Consider the following 27,744-nt stretch of genomic DNA (forward strand, 5'->3'; position numbering starts at 1 on the left):
AATTACCTGAATGCGTCATCAGGATTCTCAGCCAGCTATGCTCTTTACTCAAACTAATGCTGGGTTTTGTATTTCAACAACAAATATACTTTGCATTTACACACACCTGAGACGACAGAGGAAGAAATACAAGAAATATTGTAAAAAAAAGAAAATTGGTGTGAATAAATAATGAACACGTATCACACACTATAGGACTTTGGATGCAAACCCAATGCCCTTTTATTGTATACAAGAAAACCCACTCATGATATAAATTATATAGAAGTGTTGGGAGCCTAATTGTCCATTGTGCTCATTCATCTTTAAATCAGGTCACTCACAGTATCACTGAGTAACACGGTGAAGCAGCTCCTACTATCTTTTATCCTGGTGCCTTTCCATTGGACATATACATGTGTCTTATTACCATTATATAAGATGTACTTTATAGATCCCAAATTGGGAAATGTTTCTATATATAATAATATATGTCATAATATAATCACATTCAGAAAACTTTATCTATCCCATAGGCTTTACTCAGTAAAGACCAGTGTTGTGCTAGTTACTGAAAACCAGTAACTAGTTACCATTACTAGTTACTTCATTTCAAAAGTAACTCAGTTACTTTACTAGTTACTTAAAAAAATTGCTCCCATTAATGCCCTTATAGCCTTCATTTCAGTACTGTTATTGCATTGGAGAATAATACAATCTGTTGATCAACTTGACATGCATTATATGCAATCTGGATTGCATCGATATTAGCTGGCTTTCCATTTTTGTATATTCTTTCTCCAGGTAGTTGGAAAACGTTTTCCGTCCCATATGCCGCCCGGACATGCTATCATGCTAACTAGCTCCCTGAAAGCGGGTGACTCCACTGTAGCAATAGCCTGCATGTGTTCTACAACATACCGTGCAATGGCTTTATCGACTTTTCCCTGGCCAGCAGTCCCTCGGTTAAAATCCAGCCGCTGTTGCTTAGGTGGAGGTGGAGTGGCGTCGGCTGAGTCTCTGTGGTCTTAGCTACTAGCTTCGTCCCAGCATGTTGTTTTTGCAGATGTTTTAAGAGATTTGAATTACTGGTTTGGGCAGTAGATAGGCTCTTTGACCCGCCAAGACACAACTTACATTTAACTAAAACGTTCTTTTCTTTGTGCTCGACAAAAGTGAAATAGTGAAAATATCTCCAGGTGGAGAAACTAGACTTGAGCTCCGCCGCCGCCATGATAGTCTTGTTAGTAAACAACACAAACACGCCCACAGCCCGTCTCCGCATGTGACACAGGAAGTATCTAAGTACATTTACTCAAGTACTGTACTTAAGTACAGTTCTCATCTCTGTTCGCCTGGCTGTTGACTATATTTAAAAAACTAACGCAGTAACGGAGTAACACCATGTAGTAACTGTAACTGCGTTACTGGTTTTAATAAGTAATGCGTTAGAGTACTAGTTACTGTGGTACAGTAACGCGTTACTTGTAACGTGTTAGTCCCAACACTGGTAAAGACACACAAAGAGCCAGTCATTAGGGTTGAGGTTGTCCCATTTTTAACATTCTCTTGTTTGTTTTTTCTTTTATTTAGATTGTATAAAACCGTTAGATTATTTCCCCAAATTGCATTGAAATCTGGCATAATTTGTAACAATTAACATTTACTTTAATCTGTAGGTTTACAACTAAGACGTATCTAACTAGCAAATTCATTGTGGATGAAGGCCCATAAAAGAACATACTGAAATGTGAATTATTTTGGCAAGGACTTTAAAACAGCCAGAGGTGTGAAGTTACTTAGTACATTGACTCGAGTACTGTACATAAGCACAGTTTTGAGATACTTGTACTTTACTTGATTATTTCCATTGTATGCTACTTTGTACTTCTACTCCCCTACAATTCAGAGGTAAATCTTGTACTTTTACTCCACTAAATATATGTTGTACCTTTAGTTACTTTACAGATTTGGATTAATGATGTGAAATATAATCAACACTTCAATAAGACTTTAGTTACACTGGAGTACATTCACAAGCTACCCTGCAGCATACACAGTTATTACCTTTACCAGCTTTGATAACACTTTAATGATCAATAATTATAATCAAAACTTATAATATATATTATTCTGAAGTGGGCCAATCTGCATACTGAGTACTTTTGCTTTTGGTACTTTAGTTATATTTGAATGCCAATACTTTTTTTAACTTTTACTTAAATAACATTTTGATTGCAGGACTTTTACTTGTTACAGAGTATTCCTACACTCCGGTACTTCTACTTTGACTTAAGTACAAGATCTTCTCCCACCTCTGACAGCAATATATAAAAACCCAGTAGAAAATAAAATGTCACGATAAACGCTGGAAGTCTGTAGATCAAAAAGACCCCTCGACTGTAAAAAACACCAAATGCAGAATGGGAAAACATTTTTCCCATTAACATCAACCTAAAAAAGTATGAAGAATTAGTGATGCCAAAGCATCTGCTCGTCACATGTGGAGTTAAAGGGATCAGAATCAACATTTCTGTTGTTAACACGTCTGAGAAAGAGACACCAAAGAAGAAGAATAAAACATTTAAGCAGGCCTCTGTGCAGTATACAGGCAACCAGTATATCAACACATTATGTGCAAATCAACTTAGACTCAAATGCTTCCTGTTATCTTTGGTGTTGTAGCTATAGTTACTAGAGATATATTCTTGCAAAATAGCAAGAATAGCCATAGTTGCAAAATATGTCTGCCTGCAAGCATAATTGTCCATAATAGTAATTAGGTTTAACATGTGATTTTGCATTGGTTTGAGAGGATAATACAGAAACACAAAAATCAGAATCTGGTTCATGCCAAGTGGTCTTCAAATAAGAGAAATGTCCTGTGTTATATTTGTGCATAGTTAAGATACATAAATATAATACAGAAAACACTAAAGTAAAAATATTTTTAAAATACAATTTTAACATTAGAATGAAACAGTTGATAGAGGAAAGCCAAGCCATTCCTTTGGCTAAACGGATGCAAGTCAAAACATGCATTAGTCACAACGCTTCTTCCAATACGTTTTTTGTGTGTCTTAAAATACATTTTCACAAATGTTTGTAATAGTTTCTGCTGACATTTGCATAAATACAGATAAAAGGTATAACACATGTAGCAGAAATCCCTGTATATAATGTGAAGGGATATTATAACTATAAGAAAATACCAAAATTAGTCAAATTGCTATTTTCATGCCCATGGCCCAGGCGTCACGGCACAAAATGGTTTTCTAGCAGAATAAGAACAAAAACAGGTGATGCTGTTTTGAATTGGAACAAACACACCCAGCATTTGAAGCAATAGGGACATACATGTGTATGTATTAATCATCATCATTGTTTTAGGTCATTACCTAATGATCTATACATGTTTAGATTTATACTGTGAATCGGAATTACTGTATGACAAGCTATATTCAACAGTTCAACAAAAGCACATTTTACCCAAGTAACCAGCATGGGGCGATGTCTTTGTCAACAGTATTTGTGGCCGCAGAAGAAGAAGATCAAACTACCGTAAAGTAGCAGCAGAAGAAGAAGAAGAAGCGGCTTTGTGACACAAGCTAGCGATATCGCCTCGACCAGTATCTGTCCGGCCCTGAGAGGCAGTAAACATAGATACAATCCCCGTTGAAGGTGAGTGAATAGTCGCTGTTTTGTTAGTAATACAACGACATACAAATGGAAATCCTGACTCCGTGCAGTTGGCTGTGTAACTGCAAGGCTAGCCGCTAACCTGTATGCTAACGACAGCTAACACTAAATAGCTCGCTAACCGCTAACTTAGCTACGTGTAGCTACATCGTCACAACATATGTTAACCATTAACAAACAAAAGTATGGAAATGCATACGTGCATGTGAATCTGATATTAAAAAACACAACAACAGAGAACACAGCTCGCTAAATATTATTATTTGTTCACACAACCCGATGCCGTAGCGCGTGGCACGCCATTTGCTGCGCGAGCGATGTTGTACAGGTAGTCATGCCTATCGTTGGAAACAGTAAAACTAGTACTTGCAGTAAGGAGGTCAAAAGGGACGGTTAAACGATTTTAATAACTAGATATCCAGAAATTAAAGAAAGTTACAGTTTGCATTACTCTGCAGAAGAGTCATTCATTTCCTGCAGAAAGTTCCAACCCCGCCTCTCTCATACCAACTGTTTAAATAATATCACAAGTGGTCAGTATGTAACTTACTGATAACGGCATTGGATAATGAGAAAGTATATAAGTTCTGTGTTGATACACTTGCATATTATTTAATTACCTGAGGTCTTTCAAAGAGAGCAAATGAATAGATTGATATACAATTTAGGTAATACATTTGGAATTCATGTTTTAACAATAAACGTTGAATGCAAAGAACAATTGCATTGTTTAGAGTTATATTATGAATACAAACTAACGACAAAACAAGTTATAGATTTTTTCTTTTCTTTTTTTCCTTCCTCAGACGGTTCCTGTTTTTGAATTGTGTCGACACAGAATCCAGGGCATCGTTGAAGTTAATGTATGTAAAGGGCTGCTTCCTAAAAAGCATTATTTAAAATTCCTCCAACCATACATTAAAGGTGGGGTAGGTAATTTTGGAGAAACCAGCTCGAGTGCGCTAGAATTTGAAAATACACAGCCGGAAAAAATCTGCCACTTCCTTACAGAGCCCCTCCTCCAACACACACGAACGCGCACATGACCAATGCAGGAGATTAGTTTGTGCACAGATGGAAGGCTGACAGGCAGGTAGGCCATCCAGTTACTTTAGCCAGGCCGGGCTTCCACAGATGACATTTATTTATGGATTTTTTTTTTGTCAAAGCACTTAATATATTCATTGCTATCGGGATGTTATGTCGAGCCGGTTTCTCAAACTTACCTACCCCACCTTTAAATTAACACTAAATGCTTTCACTTTCATGTATCATTTTGAAATCTATGTGTTTTGCTGAAATCCTGTTGCATTGGGCCATGTTGGCTGTGTAAAGACATCATCTTACCTTGAACACTTTTTTAATCATTGGTTTCTTCAACCTACAGAAGAAAAAAAAATGTTTTGACATTGACAAGTTGATAATAAACCAAGATTGTTATTTTATTTCCTCAATGCAATTTTCCTCTATATTTTCAACATTTGGAGCAAAGAGAATGATTTAAACAAATGGTGCGTTTCTATTTGTGGGGAGTCTGTACTGCGAATTAGTTAAACCATACAGACATTAACTGAAACCAGCTCCACTGCTAAACAATTTAAAGGACAGACAACGTTGAGATACGCAATGGGACCCTAAACTTAAATCGTGAAACATTTAAAAATGTCACAATATAACATCGCCTTGACTCTCCATGGGTATCTGTGCCATTTTCTTGCACTTTCTCTTTTTAACTGCAATTAAACGTTGCTTTAGGGTTTGCGGCTTGGTGTTGCCTTCTGTGAAATGTGTTTTGAACATTGAGTTCAAACCGTTTTTGGCTTATTTTAGCATTAAATGGAATCAGATGCTATCTGGTTTAGCTTGCGGACGCATTCTACGATTTAAAAAAAAAAAAAAAAAAAAAGTTTCTTTACTTCAACAAAAGATGTTGCCAATATATACGATGAAAAAGTATCCACTGGATTGCCACAATATACCGCCTACCCCTGGGACAAATGTCGTATCATGAAAATAATTTCTGGCTTGGTTGGCTTTGTTTCTCAACACATTGCCTTGCATCTTAAGCTGTATAAAGCCAGACAACATCTTTCCCATCCCTCCATGAGGTATCATTTGGAAGGATGTCCATTGCATCTCCGAATTTGCATCATAGATTTACATTTGCGCTTAATATAAACGCATTAATCGTACTCTTGATATTCCACAACTGTCCTTTTGCGCCATTCAAGTCAATCGCTCTAATGCATTACGGTTCAGTGCAGCGTTAAATCTTTATAATGGCCTTCTGTCAAAAATGATTTGCGTTTTTTAACCAGCTTGTTTCAATTTCGGTATTTTCAACAGTTGAACATTTATTTGCCACTGCATTTACGTTGTCTGAACTTTGTGATTTTGGTCTGCCACTTTTTGCTCTGCTAAAACTTTTCATCCCTCCAAGGAATTTGATCTCTTCTCTTAATTCACTGACGTGTTTCAGGATTGTGGACGACAATTTAAAGAAGCTTATTATCGAACCATCAAACCCTTTCAAGCATTTGGCACGCACGAAGAAACCAGCAAACCCTTTTGGATTGAGCCATGTCTCGCAGAAGAAGCCGCAGCGCATCCCCAGGAAGTTTTTCGCGCTCCTGCAGCAGTAATGACCCTAGAGATTTGGAGAGACGGATTTTTGTTGGGAATTTGCCGACCTCCGACATGGAAAAGAAGGATTTGGAAGAACTGTTCAGCACATATGGGAAAGTAATCGGTTAGTAAAACACAATACAATCAATAGGTTTAATTCATGATAATAATTTTAATCAAATCTAGTAACATTACGCATCATGAGTCGTGTTTTTCATGATAGGCAAACCTGTGAAATTCATAATGATATCCCTACTGCTACTATTTTTTCAATTAGATGAATGGATAGTTATGTTTTTCAAAATGATCTTAAGACTGTACAACTTAAAATGTTCCTCTTCCAGGCGTGTCCATGTTTCGCGGGTTCGGATTTGTACAATTTGAACGGGTTGAGGAAGCCGAAGCTGCAAAGGTGGCTCAAAAGGGTCGACTGTATAAAGGTTATAAAATAGGTAAGCCTTTACTGCAGTGGGTGTGATTTTCTGCCAAAGAGAATAGGTGTAAGGCAAACAAACCAATTTATTGGAAGGTTGTTTTTTTCTTCTGTTCTGACTGTGTAAATCTTGATTGGGCATTATATTGTCAGTGTACTTCCCTTGCCAGCAAAGAAGTAGCACATTTTCAGTTTTACCAATAAACACTTACAAATAGTTAATTTATATGTATTTTAATAAGCTGCATGCCTGGTGATCAAACTAGTGCCTGATAACCCACATCTGACAGAGTTTAGGTCGTATCATTTGACTTACAACTCAACAAAATGAAGATTCAGCCTAGCCGATTTTTCTACCTCTTTTTTATTTATAGACATGTTTATATTATTTAATTACAAAGCAAATAAACAAGTGCATTATTAAATTCTGGCAAAGCCTTGATCTTTGAAAAATCTCTTGTGAATTTTCTTCAACATGTAACGGCCCGTCCACACTACAGCTTAAAAAAAAGCTTGGAGCTGGGCTTGTCTGAAGCTCGACCAACAACCAATCACATGAATCTCCCGCCCCTCACACACAAGCAGCGGTTTGATTGGCTAGAGCTTGTACTGGCATATGATTTGATTGGCTGACGCTTCCACCGGAAGCTTCAAAAGTTGAACATTGCTCAACTTTTGCAGCCTGAAACGCCAGGAAAGCTCCGCTCTGCTTCCCACAATGCAGTTCGGCGAAAAGTGACGTCACCCCATTCAAAGTGAATGGGCAGACGCGTTGGAAACCGTTTTTGAAGCTGTAGTGTGGACGGGCCGTTAAGGTCTCGCTTATGTTGATCATGTGTTTTCTGAAGGTAACATTTCAAGTAGAAAATCAAATGTACTAAGGCTGTACCAAGTCTTTGTTAAAGTCAATGTTTTCGAGGTTGTCCAACCCATTCTCGTTAACACAATACTTGGAAGAAATGTATTCAAATTTAGCACAAACGTCCACTTGGACTGAAGGATTAACTGGTTTTGATTATTGGTGGACAAAAGTCACCTTGAGCCCTATAAACACATTTTTGGCCAAAACTGAAGAATTCATATGCCAATTGTGGACAATAGGACTAGTCCAATTTCAAAATTGACATACATGCGTCTTAATTAACTCTTAGGCTGTACAACGCTTTGGAGTAATTGGAAATGTGTTGATTAAACGAGTCAGAAACAATCAGACTGGAATACAATTCTACAAATATTTGATTATTCATAATAAAGAAATAAACTGTGAAAGAATTCCAGCTTTAAACAGAAAGTAGCCATGCAAAAAGAGAAAAAGCTGCGCATTATTTGAATCTTTTAGAATTTGAAATTCAACGTAATTAAACATCAAACTATTCTGTCCAGCCCTGTAATTTTCGCATTTAAGATTGGCTATTGTTAATCGTTCTTTTGAACAGTACTTGAAGTAGTTTAATGATCACTTAATTTCTTGTTCATCCTACAATTCAATTTGGCAACTTGATTTGCTGCATTTTGTCGCGTTCAGTTTGGACTTTACAACTTGGATGTTGGAGCTCATTTTTATTTGGATCGTGGAAGTAGTGACGCGGCCACTCCGTCCTGCGTGAAAACAGAAGCTTATAAACATGTCACTGTTATGTTCAACGTTTGGATTGATTTATTTTCAGATGTAAATATGGCAGTGGAGCGACGGCAACCTAAACCTCAATCCCAGCAGAGCCCTCCACGAAGGTAAAGTAACGCGAAATGGGTGTGAAGATCTACCATCACCTTTAAAAAAACAAAACAACAAAGGCGTTAAACGTGTTCCTCAACTGTCGTTTACCTCCAATTTTATCATCTGAATGTAATTTCAAAAAAGTGTCTGTCTCAAAGATTCAACGCTTTTCAACATTTGTGTTCTTTGAGGGGGTTAGTTGTGCATTTCATCTTAGACCTAAAATATACAACTTTCAAGCAAAATAAAACATGATAGTTTCACCCTGCCCCGGATCCTTGACACAGGTCCATGTTTGCCTGTGACACATCAGAATAGATTCCGCAATTAAAATGTATCTAAGGGAGATTATATTGTAGGAATGTGCATTTACACCCATAAGATCACAGTCCAGGGCAAGTGATGTGTTGTAATGGTTATTTATTAGGATGCGGATGCATTGTGAATACGTTTTACTTTTGACATGCCATATAGCTATATCTCAAGCTAAATGAGTAAACGTTCATATTGTGACGCAACCAAATGTTGGAAGAAGGGGAACAAAATTGAGGACTTTGCTTAATTTAGAGCAAATAATTGTGGAAAAGAGTATAGTAAATACTGGTCCAACCCTAAATAGAACAGAAGACTAGGCATCATGTACCTTTTTCTTAACATGAAAAGTTCAAACTGCACTTACCATGCCCACTTGGATACACCTAGGTCCTTTCATGCTTGTAGAAACTGTAACAAAGCCTCAGCTGTCATTTTCTACTGTTTGCTTCCAAAAAGGGTTTAGACCGGATTGTTCCATGCAATCAAGAATAAACTCCTAGAAATGTGTGGAAACATTTCAAAGTTGAGATTAATTACTTGTACTTTCTAAAGACATTTCAAGCACATGCTTTTTCATTCACATTTCTTACCCAGTATTTGCAGCATGAGAATGTGTTTAAGTGGAGAGCAAAACACAAACCATCTCAAGCAAATTGTGCTAAAGCACAAAATAAATTGCCTTGTTCAAAAAGGTTTAACAGCCATGGTTCGTTTCCACTTTCAAAGCTGGACCTATGGTCAATAAAACTCAAGCGGTCGTCGTCTCGGTTTTGTTGCGTGCAAGGATCGATGGACATTTTCAAAAATCATTGTTGAAAAGACATTTATCGGACCCACCTCCTGGATTGAATTTATGTTCGTTCCGTTTGCGACCACATAGCTGCTTTCTCTTTCTGCTTCAGTTGTGTACACATGAAACAATACCAACTATAGGCTTTTCTGCACCAGTCGTGGGCAGAAGTAACCCATTGCAGTATTTTATAGGCAACCGAAACTCGAACCGGCCTTTTACTAATTGCAAACTTTTCTCTCAGGGCCCCGTACAGCAGCTATGGAGACGGCAAAGAGCCCCGGCCTCGGTCACGCTCACCTGTTTATGCGCGTGAGCCTCGGGAAAGTCGTGACGGACGAGAGTCTCGGGACAGCCGAGAAGGACGAGAGCCTCGGGACAGCCGAGAAGTGAGGGAACCGGGAAGGGAACCGGGAAGGGAACCGGGGAGGGAACCGGGGAGGGAACCGGGAAGGGAACCGGGAAGGGAACCGGGAAGGGAACCGGGGAGGGAACCGGGGAGGGAACCGGGAAGGGAACCGGGGAGGGAACCGGGGAGAGAACCGGGGAGAGAACCGGGGAGAGAACCAGGGAGAGAACCAGGGAGAGAACCAGGGAGAGAACCAGGGAGGGGCCAGTCTCGTGACCATGATTACCGGTACCGTACCTCAGAGAGCAGAGACAAGGACCCTCGTGATCCTGCGTACAGGTGACTACTGACACTGAGCCCATTAGTTTGAAATCCACCTTTTGCATCTTTGTCTGACCTTGAAATGTCTCCATGCAGCAGGGAAGAATATGACCGACTCTACCGCAGTGGCAGCGGTGCAGAAGAGTTTTACCGGAGGAAGGAAGAACCCTTCAGGGAGCCGTTCAGAGATCCCTGGAACGGGCGCCGTGAGTCAGAGGGTGTGTACGACGGTGTACTTTCCAAATATTATTGATTAATTACTGTTTGTGGTTATGGGTATAATTTTGAATGCAGTTTTCTTAGTAGCTCAGTTGTCGAGATGTGAGGATGCAGCTTCATTACCAAACAGACAAACCTACAACAATCAGATTTGAAATACTATTCAGCTTTCTGTCCATTTCATAGTGAATTTTTTTTTAACAACTGCAGTATTAAAACTAGGCTTTATTAGCATGTTTTTGAAGTCCTTCTATAATTGTTATTCAACCTTCTGAAAAATGTTCTGACTCTACAGCCGCAGCGGTAGATGATCGTGCGAGACCAGAAGAGCGTCGGCGTAATGAATTGTATCGACAGTACTACGAAGAACTCCAGCGACGCTACGACACAGACCGCCCGGTCGACTGCTCCGTGATTGTCGTCAACAAGGCGCAAAAGTATGTCCACTCTCAGCTCTTTACAAGAAATCGTGGATCAGAAACGTCTCTAGATTAGATAAGATTGGACTCAACTTTATTGTCCTTGCACAGAGTACAAGCACTAGGACAATTAAATAAACGGAATAAGCATCTAACCAGAAGTGCAAAAGAAAGTAGTAAAGTGCAGTGTTATTCGTAGCATAATATAAATATCTCTGTTCGACCAGTACATGGCATGTTTTTATTTCATATCGTTCCTGTGTGTCTGTGTTTCTTTGTGTGTTTTTGCTTGAAAATCTACTGTCGGGAGTATGCGGAGACGGTTGGGAGGAAAATCCGTGATGTGGGCATGGTGGTGGATCTGATCTTCCTCAACACGGAAGTGTCGCTAACACAAGCCCTGGAGGATGTCGGCCGAGCTCGCACTCCCTTTGCCATCATCATTACCCAGCAGCACCAGGTGCACCGCTCCTGCACTGTCAACATCCTGTTCGGCACACCGCAAGGTAACGCAAGCCCACAGTATCCACCTCTTTGGAACTGAACACTTCTCCCTCTTTACATTTGTTTTAAGTAACTTGTCATGTTCTTATGGTATTTCCTTTTTGCAAAAAGAAATTAAAATATATATATATATATATATATATATATATATATAGTTTTTTAAATAATGGTTCTACTCATTTTAAAACGTAATGTCTCTTACTCTTTATGTATGCATTATGATACACAACATTCCGCGTATGTGTAAACCTACTTGGCAATAAACCTGATTCTGCTGGTTGGTCACCAAAGCGTGCATCTTCTGTTTTTACATGCTAACATTCCTCTTTCTTTAAATTGTATTATTTCCATAGAGCATCGAAACATGCCAATGCAGGACGCCATGATGCTGGTTTCCCACAATTATGACACCTACAAAGTTGAAAACCGCGAAAAAGAACGCGAGGAGATTGCCAGAAAGGCTGCCAAGATGGCGGACGATGTGTTACTCAGGGAGCCTGACAGAGAGGGCCATCCCGTCTCTGTGCTCACCTCCATCACACTGCTGTCTGAGAACAGGTATGTTAATATTTTAAGACTTGAGAAGGTAACATTAATGATACCTTTTATTTTCAATGTCCATGTTTTGCATGCATTGTTTCTTAAAAAGCTCCCACACTTTGAATAACTGTATTTCTCTGTGTGGTAGATTTGTCACCCCAGAGGAATTGGACGGTCTCATTGCCTACCTGAACGACAAAAGAGGACGGCTGCTGCGAAGCACTGCAGACCCTCTTGCAGGTAAGACAAAATAATTTTCGCCGGACAAGAAACTTGGTGGCTGTAATCATTCATCCTGTCCTTGCTGGCTCAGAGGATGTGATTTCAGTGGAAAGTGTTTGATTTAAACCAAAAATTGTTTAATATTTGAAATTGAACAGTTTTGTTGGTTTGTCTCAAAGCAGATGCTGAACAAAGCAATACAATCATGATCAAAACATGTAATCAAAGCTAATATTATCAGCTGGTTAAATGAATACATTTATATGTATTGCTGTTGGTATAAAGTATTTGGTAAACTATTAATAAGTAGTGTTGGTAAATGCTTTGAAAGTCTAGGAATTTGAAGTACCTGGAAATTGCTTGAATTTTACCAAAAATAACTACAACCTTGTTATCAACGTTGACATACCTTTTTATCTTTATTAACTATAATTGGTCTAAGATTAGTTCTGACTCAGAGCTCCACCCAAGTCTGGACTCTGATACTCTTATCCAATTGCACACATCTATTCGCCCACTAATATTTGCATAAAGGTAGCCGGCCAATCAGGGCAAGCCTCCCTCAGGGTTCGTACGGTCATTGAAAACCTGGAAAAGTCATGGAAATTCAAAATGCAAATTCCAGGCCCTGTAAAAGTTGTGGAAAACAATATTTTTCCCAAAGTTTTGGAAAAGTCATGGAAATGTAACTAAAGTTGCGTCAAATATAATTTACATTTGATCTAATCGTCGAAATAATCTGCGGTCGCGAGCTGTTATGTGCCATCATGACGCGCATGGTGTTATTTTGTAATATATGAAGCGCGAGCTGCGTGCTCGAGTCTTCCGGCCTGTCGGGCCGGCTGAACTCTGCTGCTCCGGGATGAGGGTCAGCTACATTATCTACGGTGCGTTCGTTAACTGTGCGGAGTCACCGTGGCACAGACTGCACCGCTGTTAGAACGGGCCGTTCAGGTGTTCAGAGCAGAGCGGCAGAGCGTGATGTGCACTGAAAAGTTTTTCTGTCGCAATATTATTTAAGGAATCGTTGAGCTAGCTAGCTAGCATACATTGTCACTATCTGCTAACGTTAGCTTTACGTTAGTTTTTTTCATAGGCTATAAACAGAGGTGGTATAAGTATAGATATTGTACTTGAGTAAAGTAGAAGTACTCAGATCTTGTACTTTAGTAGAAGTACTCAGATCTTGTACTTAATAAAAGTAGAAGTACACAGATGTTGTACTTGAGTAGAAGTACACAGATGTTGTACTTTAGTAAAAGTAGAAGTACACAGATGTTGTACTTAATAAAAGTAGAAGTACTCAGATCTTGTACTTGAGTAAAAGTAGAAGTACTCAGATCTTGTACTTGAGTAAAAGTAGAAGTACTCAGATCTTGTACTTGAGTAAAAGTAGAAGTACTCAGATCTTGTACTTGAGTAAAAGTAGAAGTACCAGAGTGTAGGAATACTCTATCACAGTAAAAGTCCTGCATTCAAAATGTTCCTCAAGTGAAAGTAGAAAAGTATTCTCATCAAAATATAGTGAAAGTAGCGACAGTAAAAGTAGTCATTGTGCAGATTGGTTAATTTCAGAATAATATATATGATTTGTTTTATAACGATTGATCATGAAAGTGTTCTCAAAGCTGGTAAAGGTGCAGCTAGTTTGAATGACTTTGTATACTGCAGGGTAGCTGGTGGATTTACTCCAGGTGGAACGAAAGTGTGATTCAACACTTGATTATATTTCACATCATTCATCAAAATCTGTGAAGTAACTAAAGGTATTAAATACATGTAGTGGAGTAGAAGTACACCATTTACCTCTGAACTGAAGAGGAGTAGGAGTAGAAGTACACAGTAGCAAAACATTGACATACTTTATAAAGTACAAGTATCTCAGAATTGTACCCACGTACAGTACTTGTTGAGTTTATGAACTTGGTTACTTTACACCAGTGGCTATACAGATAGAAAGACTAAGCCTTACACAGAGGCATGAAAACACATTTTCAAAATGCTCAACAGTGCTGCCAAAATTATAAACTGACTGCTACACAATTAAAATAAATGCTTTTATATATGTCTATTAGATGTGACTCTTTGGCGTTTCTGTTATTATTACCTGCTGCTTTAGTTGTTCTGACTGCTAACATCCTGTTATTCCTCATTTTAAAGCCAATATTCCGTGGGATCGGGGGGCTCGGGTCCTTGTCACCTTTTTCATACCTGATGAGTTTGCATCCCTGACTATAGTTGCTTTAAGCGTGTAGAAGCTAGTAAGCCTACTATTTGATTTGTTTTAGATAGGCACTACATGTTTCATATGCAGACCTCATTTTCCTGTTCCATGTTAAGGCGAGACACGGCAGGCAAAAACATCGTTTTTCAAGTACTGGTCAATTTATAGATTTTGTGCTATTTTGATTCCATAACATGTTTTCTTTCAGGTTTTTGGAAGGAAAACGTACAAAATACACATTTAAGTGTTTATGTTACTATAGTTTTTCTATTTGCGTCTGTAGATTTCTCCTAAATTCACCAAAAGTTAGCATTCTAACGTAACATAAAGTACCGCGACCGCTGTGTGCACCATGTCAACAGAGGTATCGCTGGAAAGCTGTGTCTCTCCTGCAAATATGGTCATTTCCTTTGTATCAGCAACCAATCGTGAAAGTACAAAGGGGTCTTAAACCAAGAAACGAAATCTCATTGGCTGGTGTCAATTTCTGACAACGTGATTCGTTCAGATGCGTCACGTGGTGTGCTAAAACACTTCCTGGTTAGCTTTCAGCTAGAAATTGAAATCTCAAAATGCCAAAAGAATGGCGAAAAAAACGTTCACATAGAAGACAACAACAATTGTCACTTGCACGAAGCAAGGTTATAAAAAAAAAAAAAAAAATGACCCTGAACATGAAATACCTTCACGGAGTGCGTCGATGCGCAAGCTATCATCCAAAGAACAGGAGGGTTTAGCTAGCGCCTCACTGCAATCTTTAAAGGTCGTTTTCTCAAAATGAGTTTTTTCTCCTACTCTGAGTTAGAAATGTCAACTTCAGTAGCACGTAGATACACAAAACCTTCCAGTTATATTCCTATCAATATTATGAAGGCTTTTACAGAAGGGTTTGTTCATATATAATTCATAGCCTGAATTATACAACATTGTATACCTAAAAACATGGCGAAAATGGATATTTTAGGGCTGTTGACAGTATTTTCTGATTTATGGAGTGATAAAAAGAGATATCCAATATCCCTTCTGTAAAAGCCTTAGATACTAATATGACTACAAAATGAAACAAGAATTTTTAATCTGGCTATATCCAAAGTTCAGATTTCGATTCCTGAAATGTGTTAAAATATGTGCATATTTAATGAGATAATGGATAATTTGCATGTTTAAACATGCTATTTCAGAAAACTTGTAATACAAAAGACAATTGCCTTATTGTAAGTAATTAACTGGAGAAATTTCGAGCCTTTAAGTAAAAAAAATTACCCTATTCACCTGGGGTGTCTCTTCTTAAAATAAACCATTTTCAGTGGTCATTTTTTTTTTGGTCATGGAAAATTAGGTAACGGTCATTGAGAAGTCATTGAAAATCATTGGTGAAAAAGTGTATGAACCCTGCTCCCTGATTACATGCAGATATTTAATGCAGGAAAACAGACAGCAGCATGCCTGCCTTACATACTGTGTGCTCTGTACCTACTCGGGTAGGCGGGTACGTTTGTGCAAAATTCAGTGGGCAACCGCAGTGTAGCACAAAGTAACCTTTGTTATTGGTCCACTCATCTTGGTTTGAAACCAGAAGCTCAATGTGTTGAATGTTCCAGTTGGCAGAGCAGAAAACTAACTGCTCTTCTCCCCTTCTAGCTGCAGCTCCAGCCTCAGCCCACCATGACGTCCCCTCCTCAGTCGCAGGACTGCCCCCCCCCACCACACTCCACCCACAACCCCCCACAGTCCAGCCACCTCGGCCTATCGGCTGCTTCCAGCGCTGCCCCCAACAGCAGCCACCAGCAGGAGCTGCAGGCCAAGATCCTCAGCCTGTTCAACAGTGGGCTGACAGCCAGCCAGCCCCCCCCCGTCCCCCAGCCCAAGCCCTACGGCTCGCTCGGCCCTCCCCCCTCCATGAATCCAACGCGTCCACCCATGCCCGGCCCCCCTTCAGCCCAGGGTTATGGCGCCCTTCAGGGCCGCATGCAGGTCCCCCAGGGTGGCCAAAGACCCCCCACCTCTGCCTCAGGTATTAATTTTGACAGCCCGAGCGTACAGAAGGCTCTTGACACCCTCATTCAGAGCGGACCGTCTCTCAACCACCTGGTGGGCAGCTCCGCCCCTCAGCAGCCGCCCCCAAGGTCATCCCCTGGTATGGGCCAAGCCCCCCCGATGTCCATGTACCCCCGGCATTACTGATGTCCGTAGTGAATAACATACTCCCCTCTCCCTGTGACACCTCAGACCCCCCACTAATTCTCTGTGCAGTGAAATAACCGCCTGTGTAAAGGTAGATCGTACAGTTGAGTGTTTTGTTAAAGCTTTTAATCTTCTTTTGTTATTATGAATTTTGTGTTCAGTTGATTTAGACAACTTGGCGGGATTAGCTAATGTTCTGTTTTTTTTATTATTAGTCGGAAGATAATTATTGAGTCTTCTTAAATGTGAGTTAAACTGAGGCATGTGTATCAGTTTGTTTTTGATGGACTCCTTTGTTCTTTTCCAACCATGATGTGTTTTTATAGTTTTGCACATAGTGGTTTTTTTTTCTATTTGTAACAATTTCATTGTAAAAGAATGATTTAAAAACTCGAGACACAATTGCTGTAATAAAATGGTATTGGTTTATTGCATTTTGTGCTGACAAATCTATAAAATGGAACGGGTATCGCCAGAAGCATTTGAAATGTAAGATAAAACTACTTTTTCCTCTTTTTTCTATGTACCATGAAACACAATAGAGAATAATACATGTCTTTTTTAAATTTTAGAATATTTAACTTACACTGACACAAAAAAAACACCTCCACACTAACTGTATTTGATTTATTTACACGTAGGCCCCTCCCACCCCACCCCCAGCAGTTACAAGTGCACATGTACACACACTCCCACATAACTGAAAGGAACACACTACGCTTTACCATAAGACCAGGTACAGTATCAAGGAAGAGTAATGAACGTTTCTGAATTAAAAAATAAAATAAATTCATATTACTGATATTTGATACAGGTATGCTGTATATCATTTATATCTACATCCATACAACATGTTTCCCACAACTCCAGTGACTTGAAAACAAACCTGGACAGTGGCAAAATTCATCTGCAGGGAGGTACTGGTTATTCAATTCAATACTATATTGTATATATTTTATTTATATATATATACTATATTTGTAAAAGGCCATAAAGTGTTAAAGGAAAATATATAAGTAATACCAATCATGTCTGTCAGATACATAAGAAGCTGGCTAACTTAATTCACTCGTTCTTGATAGCCATTTTTTTAAATAATTGTTAAATGTATAGTTTTGGACAGGCTGCATTTTTCATCAAGTTGCTGATCTGCAGGCATCTCCTCTACTACTTTGGCACTTTCATAGTTTTACCCTTTTGAAACGATATGTTTTAACTAATAAACCTTTAATAATAAACAGTATTTACTTCTATAATTCACTGGCGCACACATTTGCCCACCATTTATGTATTTAACTGAAATATACTTTGGTAGTCAGTTTATCTGCAGATAATATTTGACACAATGAGAATACCTTGTCAACAAATCCACCATAAAAAATAGAATCTTGTAGTATAATAATAATATTCATCTTGGATACAATGATTGGCCAGTCCTAAGGAAAGAAAATCATAGTACTAGAAGGAAAAGTTCCTAATGTTAAAAACAAAATACTTTTATACCACAAACATCCAATATATTTTCAATACACCTTGTTCAGGATAATCGCATGCATGCACTGAGTTACACAACATGACTGGGACGTGGCTCTGCTCGCAGCGGCCGACGGCCCCTCGACTTCTTCTCTAACTCCCAGAGAGGACGACTGTGTGAAATGCAATCGGGCACATCTGTCTGAAAAATACACTGAAGGGTTTTCCATCTTATCTCAGCTACAGACTACGTGTGCCCTCTTTCAAAACCTAGGACTTTTTCTCTGTTGGTATCTTAAACAGGACAGCCTCCTCAACCTGGTAACAGATGTGTTTCAGAGCCCTTAATATCCATTTAAGGATGGAGACTGGGTAATGATCACCAGCAAGTTTGTCTCATGCTACAGTTGTGCAGGCGAAGGATCTGATCTAAATCATGGATCAGCTGTGGGGAGAGGGGGCGTGCTGGTTTTTGAAAGTAGACCATCAGGTGTCGTGCGAGCAGAGCCATTGCCAGAATTGGAAGCGCGAGTTTTATATTCTTTGATCATTTTTCTGAATTATACTGCAATCACATTAAAATACACAGCTGGGGTGGATTTAGTGGCTGGGATGGGGGAGGCCGGGGGGGATTTTCGGGGCGAATGGGGTGAGGAGGAGAGGGGAAGTGGTGGTGGAGGGAGGGAGGGGGGGGGGGGAAGGCTCACTTCACAGATTGAGTGACAAGCACAATAAATGTAACAGTTACTATTTTTCTTTTTTAAAGAAGTTTGGCGAGAGAATGGAAAGAATGTGATGCATGCTAAAAATGTTCAAGGAAATGCTGACACGAGAAGATGTAAACAAAATCAGCAGGTAGTTTTTGGGTGCTTGCAGTTCAAAACCGCTGCAGGAGGATGGGAGTTAATCATATTTTATAGTCTGGACTGTCAGACCTCCACGGCTGGCTGTAATACACTCGTGTGCCACCAGAGATCTCTGTGGGGCAAGGGTCTGCTTTACTGCGCAGAAACCCCCCCCCCCCCCCCCCCCCCCCACTCCCACTCAGTGTAAAGTGCTTTGCTGTCTCAGCCACATCAGATAAACACTGTCGATCTTTATTGTCCGTGAGACCTGGTGACGAACATTCTGATGAAATAAGTGACACCTCCAGTTGTTTCGTAGAAAATAAACAACATAACAAAATGAAAACCAATGTGAGAACAATATTGCACGTAATCATACAAAACTCTAAGACTTTGCCACAGTGATTGAACAGTGTACAACAAAAGACAACACTAGTCGGTTACAGTGTCTCTGACTTTAGTGATATATATTTACACAGGTGAGATGACCGTTTCCAAGGCCCATCCATTCGCAAACTCAAACATCTCCTATTACGTTACATAAGACTATTGGAGATTGAAATATAACAAGTAACAATATAGTGAACTCATACTTTTTCTTTTATTTATTGTTTTCAAGGTCTAGCGACGTCTCCGGATGAGCGGCAAACACTCGAGAGTTCCCAAAAAAATCTGTAACTCAATGAGAAGGTTTGGCGACCTTTAACCCCGCTCTGCACCTTGAACATATAAGTCATCACTATAGAAACCACTAAAACAAATATTGCCACATAGTACCATGCAAACAGCAATTATAAAACATTTATAATTCAATAAATAAATTCATTTCCAATAAACTTCTCCAATAAACATCAGATATCTTTTCTTTTGAATCAATTTAAAAGGCTCAGTTGATGCAGGCAATGTTGTGGAGACAATCCCAAAATAGCCGCGTTCTTCAAAAACTGACGTGAACGACTCCTTTGTCAGAGTAAAGTGTGGCAAGAAAAGAAAGTCTTCATGACTTGGCACCCTTAAATCTTTGAAAACTAGGAGCGGCTGCTTTCTTAAGTAACACAGGTGTGAAAGGTAGGTGTGTTATAAATTTGAAAAGCAGATAAATATTCATATTTAAATATATTTTAGTGATTTTTGTAAGCTTAAAGTAAATCATCTGTTACGTTACTTCAGGGATTAAAGATAGTGGTTTTTAAAAAGAGAGTAAAAGGTGGAGGATTTGCCCACAGTTGTAATATTGCATCAAGGTATTCAGTGTCTCATAAAACAGAACGCTAACCCTGTCCAAAGGTCTTAGACTTCCACCGCCACTGATATGTATGTCTATACCCTTTTTCATTTGATCTTTAGTCGTCTCTATTTACAGTACAAATACATCTATAGATACTAGCAGCATTCACAACATATGGTCCGACATTCAAGCAACACTAAAACATTTAATACTGTTGTAAATAGTTCTAGAAACTAATTTGTTTTGCTTCCTTATATTGTATATACTGTATATATATATTTATACGGTATTTATTTATATTTCTACTACAAGTGCAAATGACCAAAAACAGTTTCTTTAAGAAAATAAACGGAAATAAAGTAAAGTGACAGCTGTTCTTGGTCAGAGTGAGATGAATCTGGATATTTGTTTTTTTAAAGACTTACGAAATCTACATATACAAAATACATGTGTAAAAAAATAAATAACATGATCACATGAGTCCGGATTTTCAACTATTGCACATTCCTTCCAAGATGCACTTTTTAAATCTAAATATGATTTGCTCACAAGTCATTCAGTCGGGGACATGTGTGGCTCAAATCTTTTTCCGATCTGGAGGATATAAAATCTCAGCGGAGAGTCTACTGCATAGAGTTCAGTCTGGTGGACAACGTGAGTTTCCTAGCTACAGAAGCCATTGTCCTCTCTATTAATTTAGACCTGACCCTATAAACAATCAATCAATAGATGTTCAAAACTTTAGTTAGAGCTGATATACTTTCAATCTGAGCGTCTGAACATCTCTTATTTTATCATCTACAGGGGGCGACTTTCTACCCTTAGTGTCATTCCCATTCTAGTTTCATGTAGACACCTCAGTTTCCCGTTTTTAGCACACATTCTAATTCAATCATTTTTGTTCAATATTTCTCTTTGAAAAATACGTTGATATGGCACATTTAATGTATCTAAATGAGGCAAAAACAACAATATATCTTTGAGTGACAATCAAAATGACACAACTATTTGATCAATGTGTGTAACTTTGTCTATAAACATAAATACATATTTGTTCTCTAGATGAAAAAATAACATTTAGTGTTTTTTTTTTTTAATTCAATGAATTTGATGAATTCATTGAACTTTCACTTGTTGCACAGTGGCGGACAGTGCAGGTGCAGTGCTTGTCGAGGTTACAATGACAGTTACCATAATGACAGGAGCCTATGCCATCCAATAAATAAATATTAAAATTCAGCGTTTTTTTCGAGCTGTCCTTCTGAGCGAAGGAGCGTTTTCTCTCCACTAGAAGCTTTTTAGTATGTCACAAAAATACTACACTCATACTGAACAACGCGTCAGAGCTTGTACATTATTTACAGTGATCCACACGAGGGTCGAAGGTGCTGGCAATGATAATCTCCTCGGGGTGTTCGTACGGTCTCCACACTCCGCTGTCACACCAGCCTTCTGGTAGGAAACGCACTTTTTCACAGTTTTATTTACGTGTCAATCTCTACAAACTAAGCTATCCTTGTTGTTGTTTTTTTTGGCACTAACAGTGGCCACGGGGATGAACAGCCACTAAGAAATGGGTAGAAAGAGAGGTGGTGGTAACAGAACACGTGGAGTAGAAACACACACAGTTATAAGGACGCCATGCTAACGGAGTGTTCAGGTTAATACTGCAGGTTTGATCCACGTGCCTTTTCAGTCTTCTTCAAATACCAATGTGAATTTCACAGTTCAATCCTTTACGACTTGCTTCTGCTTCCAGCTGGTGGTCTGACCGTGTGCAGCAGTGTCTTTCTGAAAGAGAAATCACATCGCAGCGGGCAGTCGCGCTATGGGAGGTGTCCGATCACCACAAAGGAAATAAACACACAATCCTACACTGAGCTCATTCAGTCGGCTCTCTACGAGCAGGAGCCGCTGCTCTGCCACACTTGTATTTGAAAAAAAAAAGAATCTGCAAGGATTTTAAACAAAGACGGACACAGAGACATGCATATGCGCTCACACCTCAACTAACAGCACCACCTCCTCCTTACCCAGTGAATCAATGAGGGTTCCTACAATCGATTACAGACTAGCGAAGAAAATATATATTCTAGATAGTCTCTCAATGGGTCTAGAGCATACAGTAGTTTGAGTAGTAGTTTGAATGAAGGTTGAGTAGCTCATTGGTCTGCTGGGGTGGAGCGGGGGGGGGGGGCTGAAGCTGAGCTGGTGTTTGGGTGTGAGAGGACTATCGTACAGAAATAAACGATCAGAGCGACATAATGAAGAAGCTGCGCTGATGACAGAGTAAAGGTGACACAGGAACAGGGCTGGGGGAGGTGTGGGTTAGGGTGGCAGTGGGGGAGGGGGCTGCTTTTTCAAGAGTAGATGGTGATGACCTCGCGGCCGCCTCCGCGGACCAGGAGGACCCGGTTGAGACCGTCAGTGAGGACCTCGAGGAACTCCATGTCTTGAAAAGAAGTGTTAAAGAAAACCGACGGAGCACTGACAGTATAGACAGCAAAACATGGTGGAAGAGATACGTCAGCAAAGGTAAAGGAAGGGAATTCATATAAGTTAAATTATACATTTACAAAAATAAAGGCTATTCTCTGACATTATCAAGTCATTCATTTGTGAGAACAAATTCTATTCTCTGAGATTAAAGTCAATGCCTACAATGGCTATAATACGCTTTTGCAATTGACTAATACTGTGCAAACAAAGCGAAATTTTAAAGTGGACCTATCATGCTATATTTGAATAATATATTGTAGGGCCATACCTATATAAAACATGTCTGTGAAGTTTTTTTTTCAAAATACCAAACAGATCATGCATTTTAGCCATGCCTCATTTCGCTCTATTCCAGCCCTGTCTTCACAAGGGCTGATTCTGTGGCAAATGAGCTGTGTCATGTTACCATGCTGTTACCATGCCACGGCAACCTCTCATTCCCCTGATAGGTGGAGAGTTGCCCATATAGGCGGAGCTCCTTGTTTGAGATATATCCTGACGTGAGATATTTCAAATATGGATCAGTCTTTATCAGATCCGTTGCAGCCCCGTTTTTAGAGATTTGGGTATGGAGGAAAAGAGAGAGGGTTGTGTTTTCTGACACTTCGTGAGTTCCCTGACACACCGGGGACACATATTCATGTATAAAAGACATACAAAAGTGCATTTTGCATGATAGGTCCCCTTTAAATCAATTTTCAGAAACAGATGCTCACTACCTTTCTTGCACATAGTTGGATGAGAAGTCACGTCTGTACGGTAAATATTCATTTAGATTAACAGTCATGTTAGCTTAGCATAAAACCTGGCAACAGGAAATCAGCTAGCCTTACTTTGTCAAAAAGTACAAAAAGTTTTTTTGTTTTTTTTAAGCTAACCAATTTTGATTTATACCTTGTATTCTTAATCCTGCAAAAGTGTAAGTGTAAACATAAGATGTTTGTTTCATGGGGGGTTATATGCCAGACTCTGGCTGCGGTCAAATATTAAAATCAGGTCCTATGTGTCTTCCAAGGAAAGATGTGAAAGAGAATTCATAAGGACTCAGGAAAGACCCCTGTGGTGCTCCGAGAACACTCTTAAACTAGGTTCTGTGATTTTACGATGCTGGATGCTATTGACGTCTGCCTGCTGTGTCTCTTTAAGTGCTGCTTGGGCAGATGTGAGTTGTATTGACCTTTTCATTAATTGGCAAGAAAGCATATTTTATTGTCCAAGATGTCAAACTACTGCTTTAGAATGCACTTTTTGCATTAAGATACATACATATTAAATGTTATGTTAAAAACCACAATATAGCTGTACATTTCTATCAATTCCAGTCAATGTCTTAAAGTCATCTCCCACTGACAGACTCAGAGACATATTTCATTATTAGTTTTATACTAAACTGTAACTGGAAAAAATGCAGTGGTCTAAAAAATGAATTAAACATAACAAATATATCCTGTAAATGTTATTCAAAAGATCTATCTTTTGCTTCCTAATCCTAATGAGTTATTTGCCTCCATTGCCATGTCTCACACATTTCTTGATAGCAAATCACAGCTGTTTTTCTCCTGAATCCAAGTCAATTAACGTACCAGGTATTATTTAAAACAGAAAAATAAGGTTTTTGTTTCCTGAAGTAGGAACAGGCCTTGAGGCTTTAACAGATTGTGATTCTATCTGTAGAGTGCTACCAAAAGCTTTTCAACACCTGAATGTCAAATTAATTAAAGTGGATCTGTTTAATTATATTTACACTGACTCCCCCCTCCCCCCCCCCTCAGTAGCACATGGACTGGATGTTAATTTGAAGGAACATTCTTGGTGTTAGAGTTGAAAACCGATGATTTAATAGTCCTAAAATGAATCCTTCATATAATGAATATGTGCTCTTCCCTGGTATTAAGGTGTTTTTCTCCCCAATGTGTTTAAGCTTTCCTCATTTCTTGTAAGTATTGAGTGTGGTTTTCAGAACATGCGCTAATACAGCTTTACCGGACCGAACACATCCTACTTCTGTCTGTGTGAAGGATACAGTTCTCATCCCCTGTCCGGTTCTTGGGAGGCCCGGGCATGTTGAGGAGGACCAGCTTGGCCTCTGAGGACTTCTTGATGATGACCTCATTCAGCCGGAGCGCTGTGTGCATACGCCGCACATTGGACTGGTTCCTGAGCGAAGACAGAACAGCAGAGAGTGAGGGTGCGTTTGTTTCACGGTGATGAACAGCACGTTACCAAGCACTTTGTGATAGTGGGCTGGTCGAGGTGAAGGATGCTCATTCACACACAAGTACTCCTTCTTCTTCTGCTCATGAGGCTAACGTCAGGATGAGATGTGAATGGGCTGAATTAACTTTATTGGGACTTCAGTACTTACAGGTTCTCCCACTCGCTGCAGCGTGGCAAGAAGAGAAACACATGATTATCAGAACTATGTTGGAAATGTTGTTCAGGCCTAGTCCACAACCATACAGGTTTTTAAAACATAAACAGTCCTCTTTGATAGTGTTTATGTGAGTTTGGTCTTTTTACGCCAGTGTGCCCGGTTTTCTCTTTTGTTAGTCACTAATGAGGAGACATTTTGTGCTATGGTGGAAGTGGAACAAATATGCTGGTTCTAACCTTACCAACACGTTAACAGAACTAAAAGTTACTCTTCAGTTTCAGGAACAGATGGTTCAAAAAGCATCATAAAGGGGACCCTAACCCTAGTTGCTACATTATACACCAGGCCCAAAGAAAACGTTGGTGCTTTTGGAAAAGACCTGTGTGTGTTTGTGTGTGTGTGTGTGTGTGTGTGTGTGTGTGTGTGTGTGTGTGTGTGTGTGTGTGTGTGTGTGTGTGTGTGTGTGTGTGTGTGTGTGTGTGTGTGTGTGTGTGTGTGTGTGTGGCCCAAGCTGCCCACTGGCCTTCACAGCCTTCTAAATGTTTTTTCTTCTATTTTTCCTTTGAGTTTCGTATTTGTAAAGGGTGAGGAGAGAAGCAGTAATAACCCTTGTAAGTGTGGACTTGGCCTTAATCTACCTAATCCAAGCTAATAAAAGAGAAAATATAAATCTTTAAACAGCTCTCTGGCAGACCTCTGCGGTGCCATATTGTAGAGATAAAAGTCGCAGGGACCTTTCTGTCGGGAACAAGAAGGCCCTCACCTTTCCAACAGGAAAGGGTTGAATGATTCACAGCACTCACGGCTTCATGTTGAAGATGTCTTTGATGCTTTCTGGTGTCGCGGCGCCGGGCGGCTTGGCGGGCTCGCCGTCACACTTCTCAGTCCAGGTCCTCTGGACCTGCTCCCCGGGGCTCTTAGCCCCCTCTGTGGGGGTCAGCAAGGTGGCCGGGGTGGCGGGGGTGGTCGGGGTGGTGTTGTCGTGGATGAGCTGGACCTGCGCAGGGGGGGAGACAGGGGAAGAGGCCGACTTTGACTATGAGACAAGAGGAAGAGAGGACGGATGTGGATTCACATGAACAATACACGCAAGAGTCACGGTTGAGGTGGAGATGTAGGAATGCAGGTCAAAGTCACAACAAGCCACAGTGTTTGAGAGAGGGAGAGGGGAGAGAAGTGCCATTAGGGAGCCTTACATATCATGTGCTGTCTGTTGTAATAACATGGGCTGGGATTGAGGCAAACAAAGAGTTCATCTGTATCACTTATAATCAACCAGCAAGTGATACTAAAAAAGAGACTAAATCTTCTCAACTACGCTGCATTAAAATCAATTTTTTTATAGTATTACTATACATTCGACCATATATTTGACATAAATGTAAAATTATTCATTTATAATATACAGTTGCAGTATTTCTATGACACCAATTTGTATTCATGGTTGCCTTTTAAAATGATCATATCTTAAGGAAAATGATGGCAGCCTAAAACACAATTGAATTAAAAGACAGAGAGTCACATTCATCAACATCATAGCCTGCCCTAAACCAAGCATGATTGGCTGTACAACGGTCACGTGACAAGAGCTGCTTGAACATAAATGTAGAATCCATATTTTGCTATCTTAAAATTAATTATAGAACAACTTACAATTGTAAGCATCCCAAAAGGATCAAAATAATATAGTTAATGCTACCTACTGATGTACGTTGTTCAGAGGGAAAAATGATCTTACAAATACAATAATTATCTTGCAATGCTGGTGATCTGGTGTGTTCTACTAGCTTATCCAGCTTTTGTTTACCACCTGGTTTTATCTTCCCACTTCAATCTGTCACTTTTTTCCTTCGTGCTCGTTCTGTGTGAAATGGCCTTCACGTGGCCACACAAACCAACTGTACTCTTCAGAGTGAGGTCAGCGATGCTCTACCTCTTCCTCGGGCTTCTCCTCCTTGCTGTCTGCGGCCGGCTCCTCGGTCACACTCAGCTGGGTTGTCACGGCGGCCGGGTTCTTACGGCGGATTGACCCACGGGATGAATCAGTGATACTCTGGATCTGTGAAGATACAGAAGAAGTGAAGCATGGAAGAAGGATATAGGCAGAGATTTAGTTAGAGAAGCATGATAGGTCAGGTCAGTGTTTGTTCACTGTGAATCGCTCCATTGACAGAAGAAAGTGAGGATTATTTCACTGCACTCATTTCATTTATTGATCTGGACAAACAGGCAATCTTGGACGAGCTAAGAATAGTAACACTGAGATCAATATATTATTTTCCGCATCTATCAAAACACAACATCTGTGTTTCAGAAAAGCAAAGCTGTGACTGTAGTCCTCTTTAACAGAGAGAGTAAAACTGCTCCGATCAAACCGAAGATATACTTTTGTCCTCAGGGGCTTATCTGTCCAGTCCACTCAAATCACACAGAGCCATGCCAAGTCCGCCCGTCAAGTCAAGTTTATGTGTACGTCTTCAAGTGCATTTCAAAACAAACACAACTTTGACATAAGCAAACTTTCCTACCTCTCTCTCACGCTCATTCTTGCTCAGGTTGATCTGTTTAAGCATCTGCGATCGTTGTTCCATCACCAGGGTCTTCTCGTAAGTGTAGGCTGAGATGTCGCTGTCATGCTAAGATGAAATGGAAGGATACATGTTTTATTATTTATTTTTTACCAGCCAAATCCCTCTTTGTCTTGGTGAATTCTGGATGAGGTTAATGTGAAGCTTAAAAATAAACTAGTTTAAATGACGTGTCGAACGACCACGTCTCAAAGCAA

The 27,744-nt window shown here is 39.7% G+C and overlaps 2 protein-coding genes across 2 annotated transcripts in view; one reads left to right on the plus strand and one right to left on the minus strand.

Annotated features, from left to right (window-relative positions):
* The first annotated feature begins 3,503 nt into the window (after nucleotides 1-3,503).
* On the plus strand, nucleotides 3,504-16,971 carry ncoa5 (nuclear receptor coactivator 5). The gene is given in 13 exon segments (XM_034205749.1): nucleotides 3,504-3,660; nucleotides 4,485-4,541; nucleotides 6,158-6,427; nucleotides 6,648-6,755; nucleotides 8,404-8,467; nucleotides 9,803-9,967; nucleotides 10,154-10,446; nucleotides 10,743-10,884; nucleotides 11,170-11,372; nucleotides 11,724-11,928; nucleotides 12,059-12,150; nucleotides 15,998-16,062; nucleotides 16,064-16,971. Coding segments are annotated over 11 exon segments (1,983 nt in total). The 5' UTR covers nucleotides 3,504-3,660; nucleotides 4,485-4,541; nucleotides 6,158-6,258; the 3' UTR covers nucleotides 16,541-16,971.
* Nucleotides 16,952-27,744, minus strand: part of slc12a5a (solute carrier family 12 member 5a) — a gene marked incomplete in the record, with an annotated part of 137,749 nt that continues 126,956 nt past the window's right edge. Inside the window, 6 exon segments of the mRNA XM_034205748.1 lie at nucleotides 16,952-22,538; nucleotides 24,609-24,742; nucleotides 24,951-24,965; nucleotides 25,763-25,995; nucleotides 26,893-27,018; nucleotides 27,488-27,595. Coding sequence (XP_034061639.1) covers nucleotides 22,447-22,538; nucleotides 24,609-24,742; nucleotides 24,951-24,965; nucleotides 25,763-25,995; nucleotides 26,893-27,018; nucleotides 27,488-27,595 — 708 coding nt within the window.

Source organism: Gymnodraco acuticeps, unplaced genomic scaffold (genome assembly GCF_902827175.1).
Source record: "Gymnodraco acuticeps unplaced genomic scaffold, fGymAcu1.1, whole genome shotgun sequence".
Lineage (NCBI taxonomy): Eukaryota > Metazoa > Chordata > Actinopteri > Perciformes > Bathydraconidae > Gymnodraco > Gymnodraco acuticeps.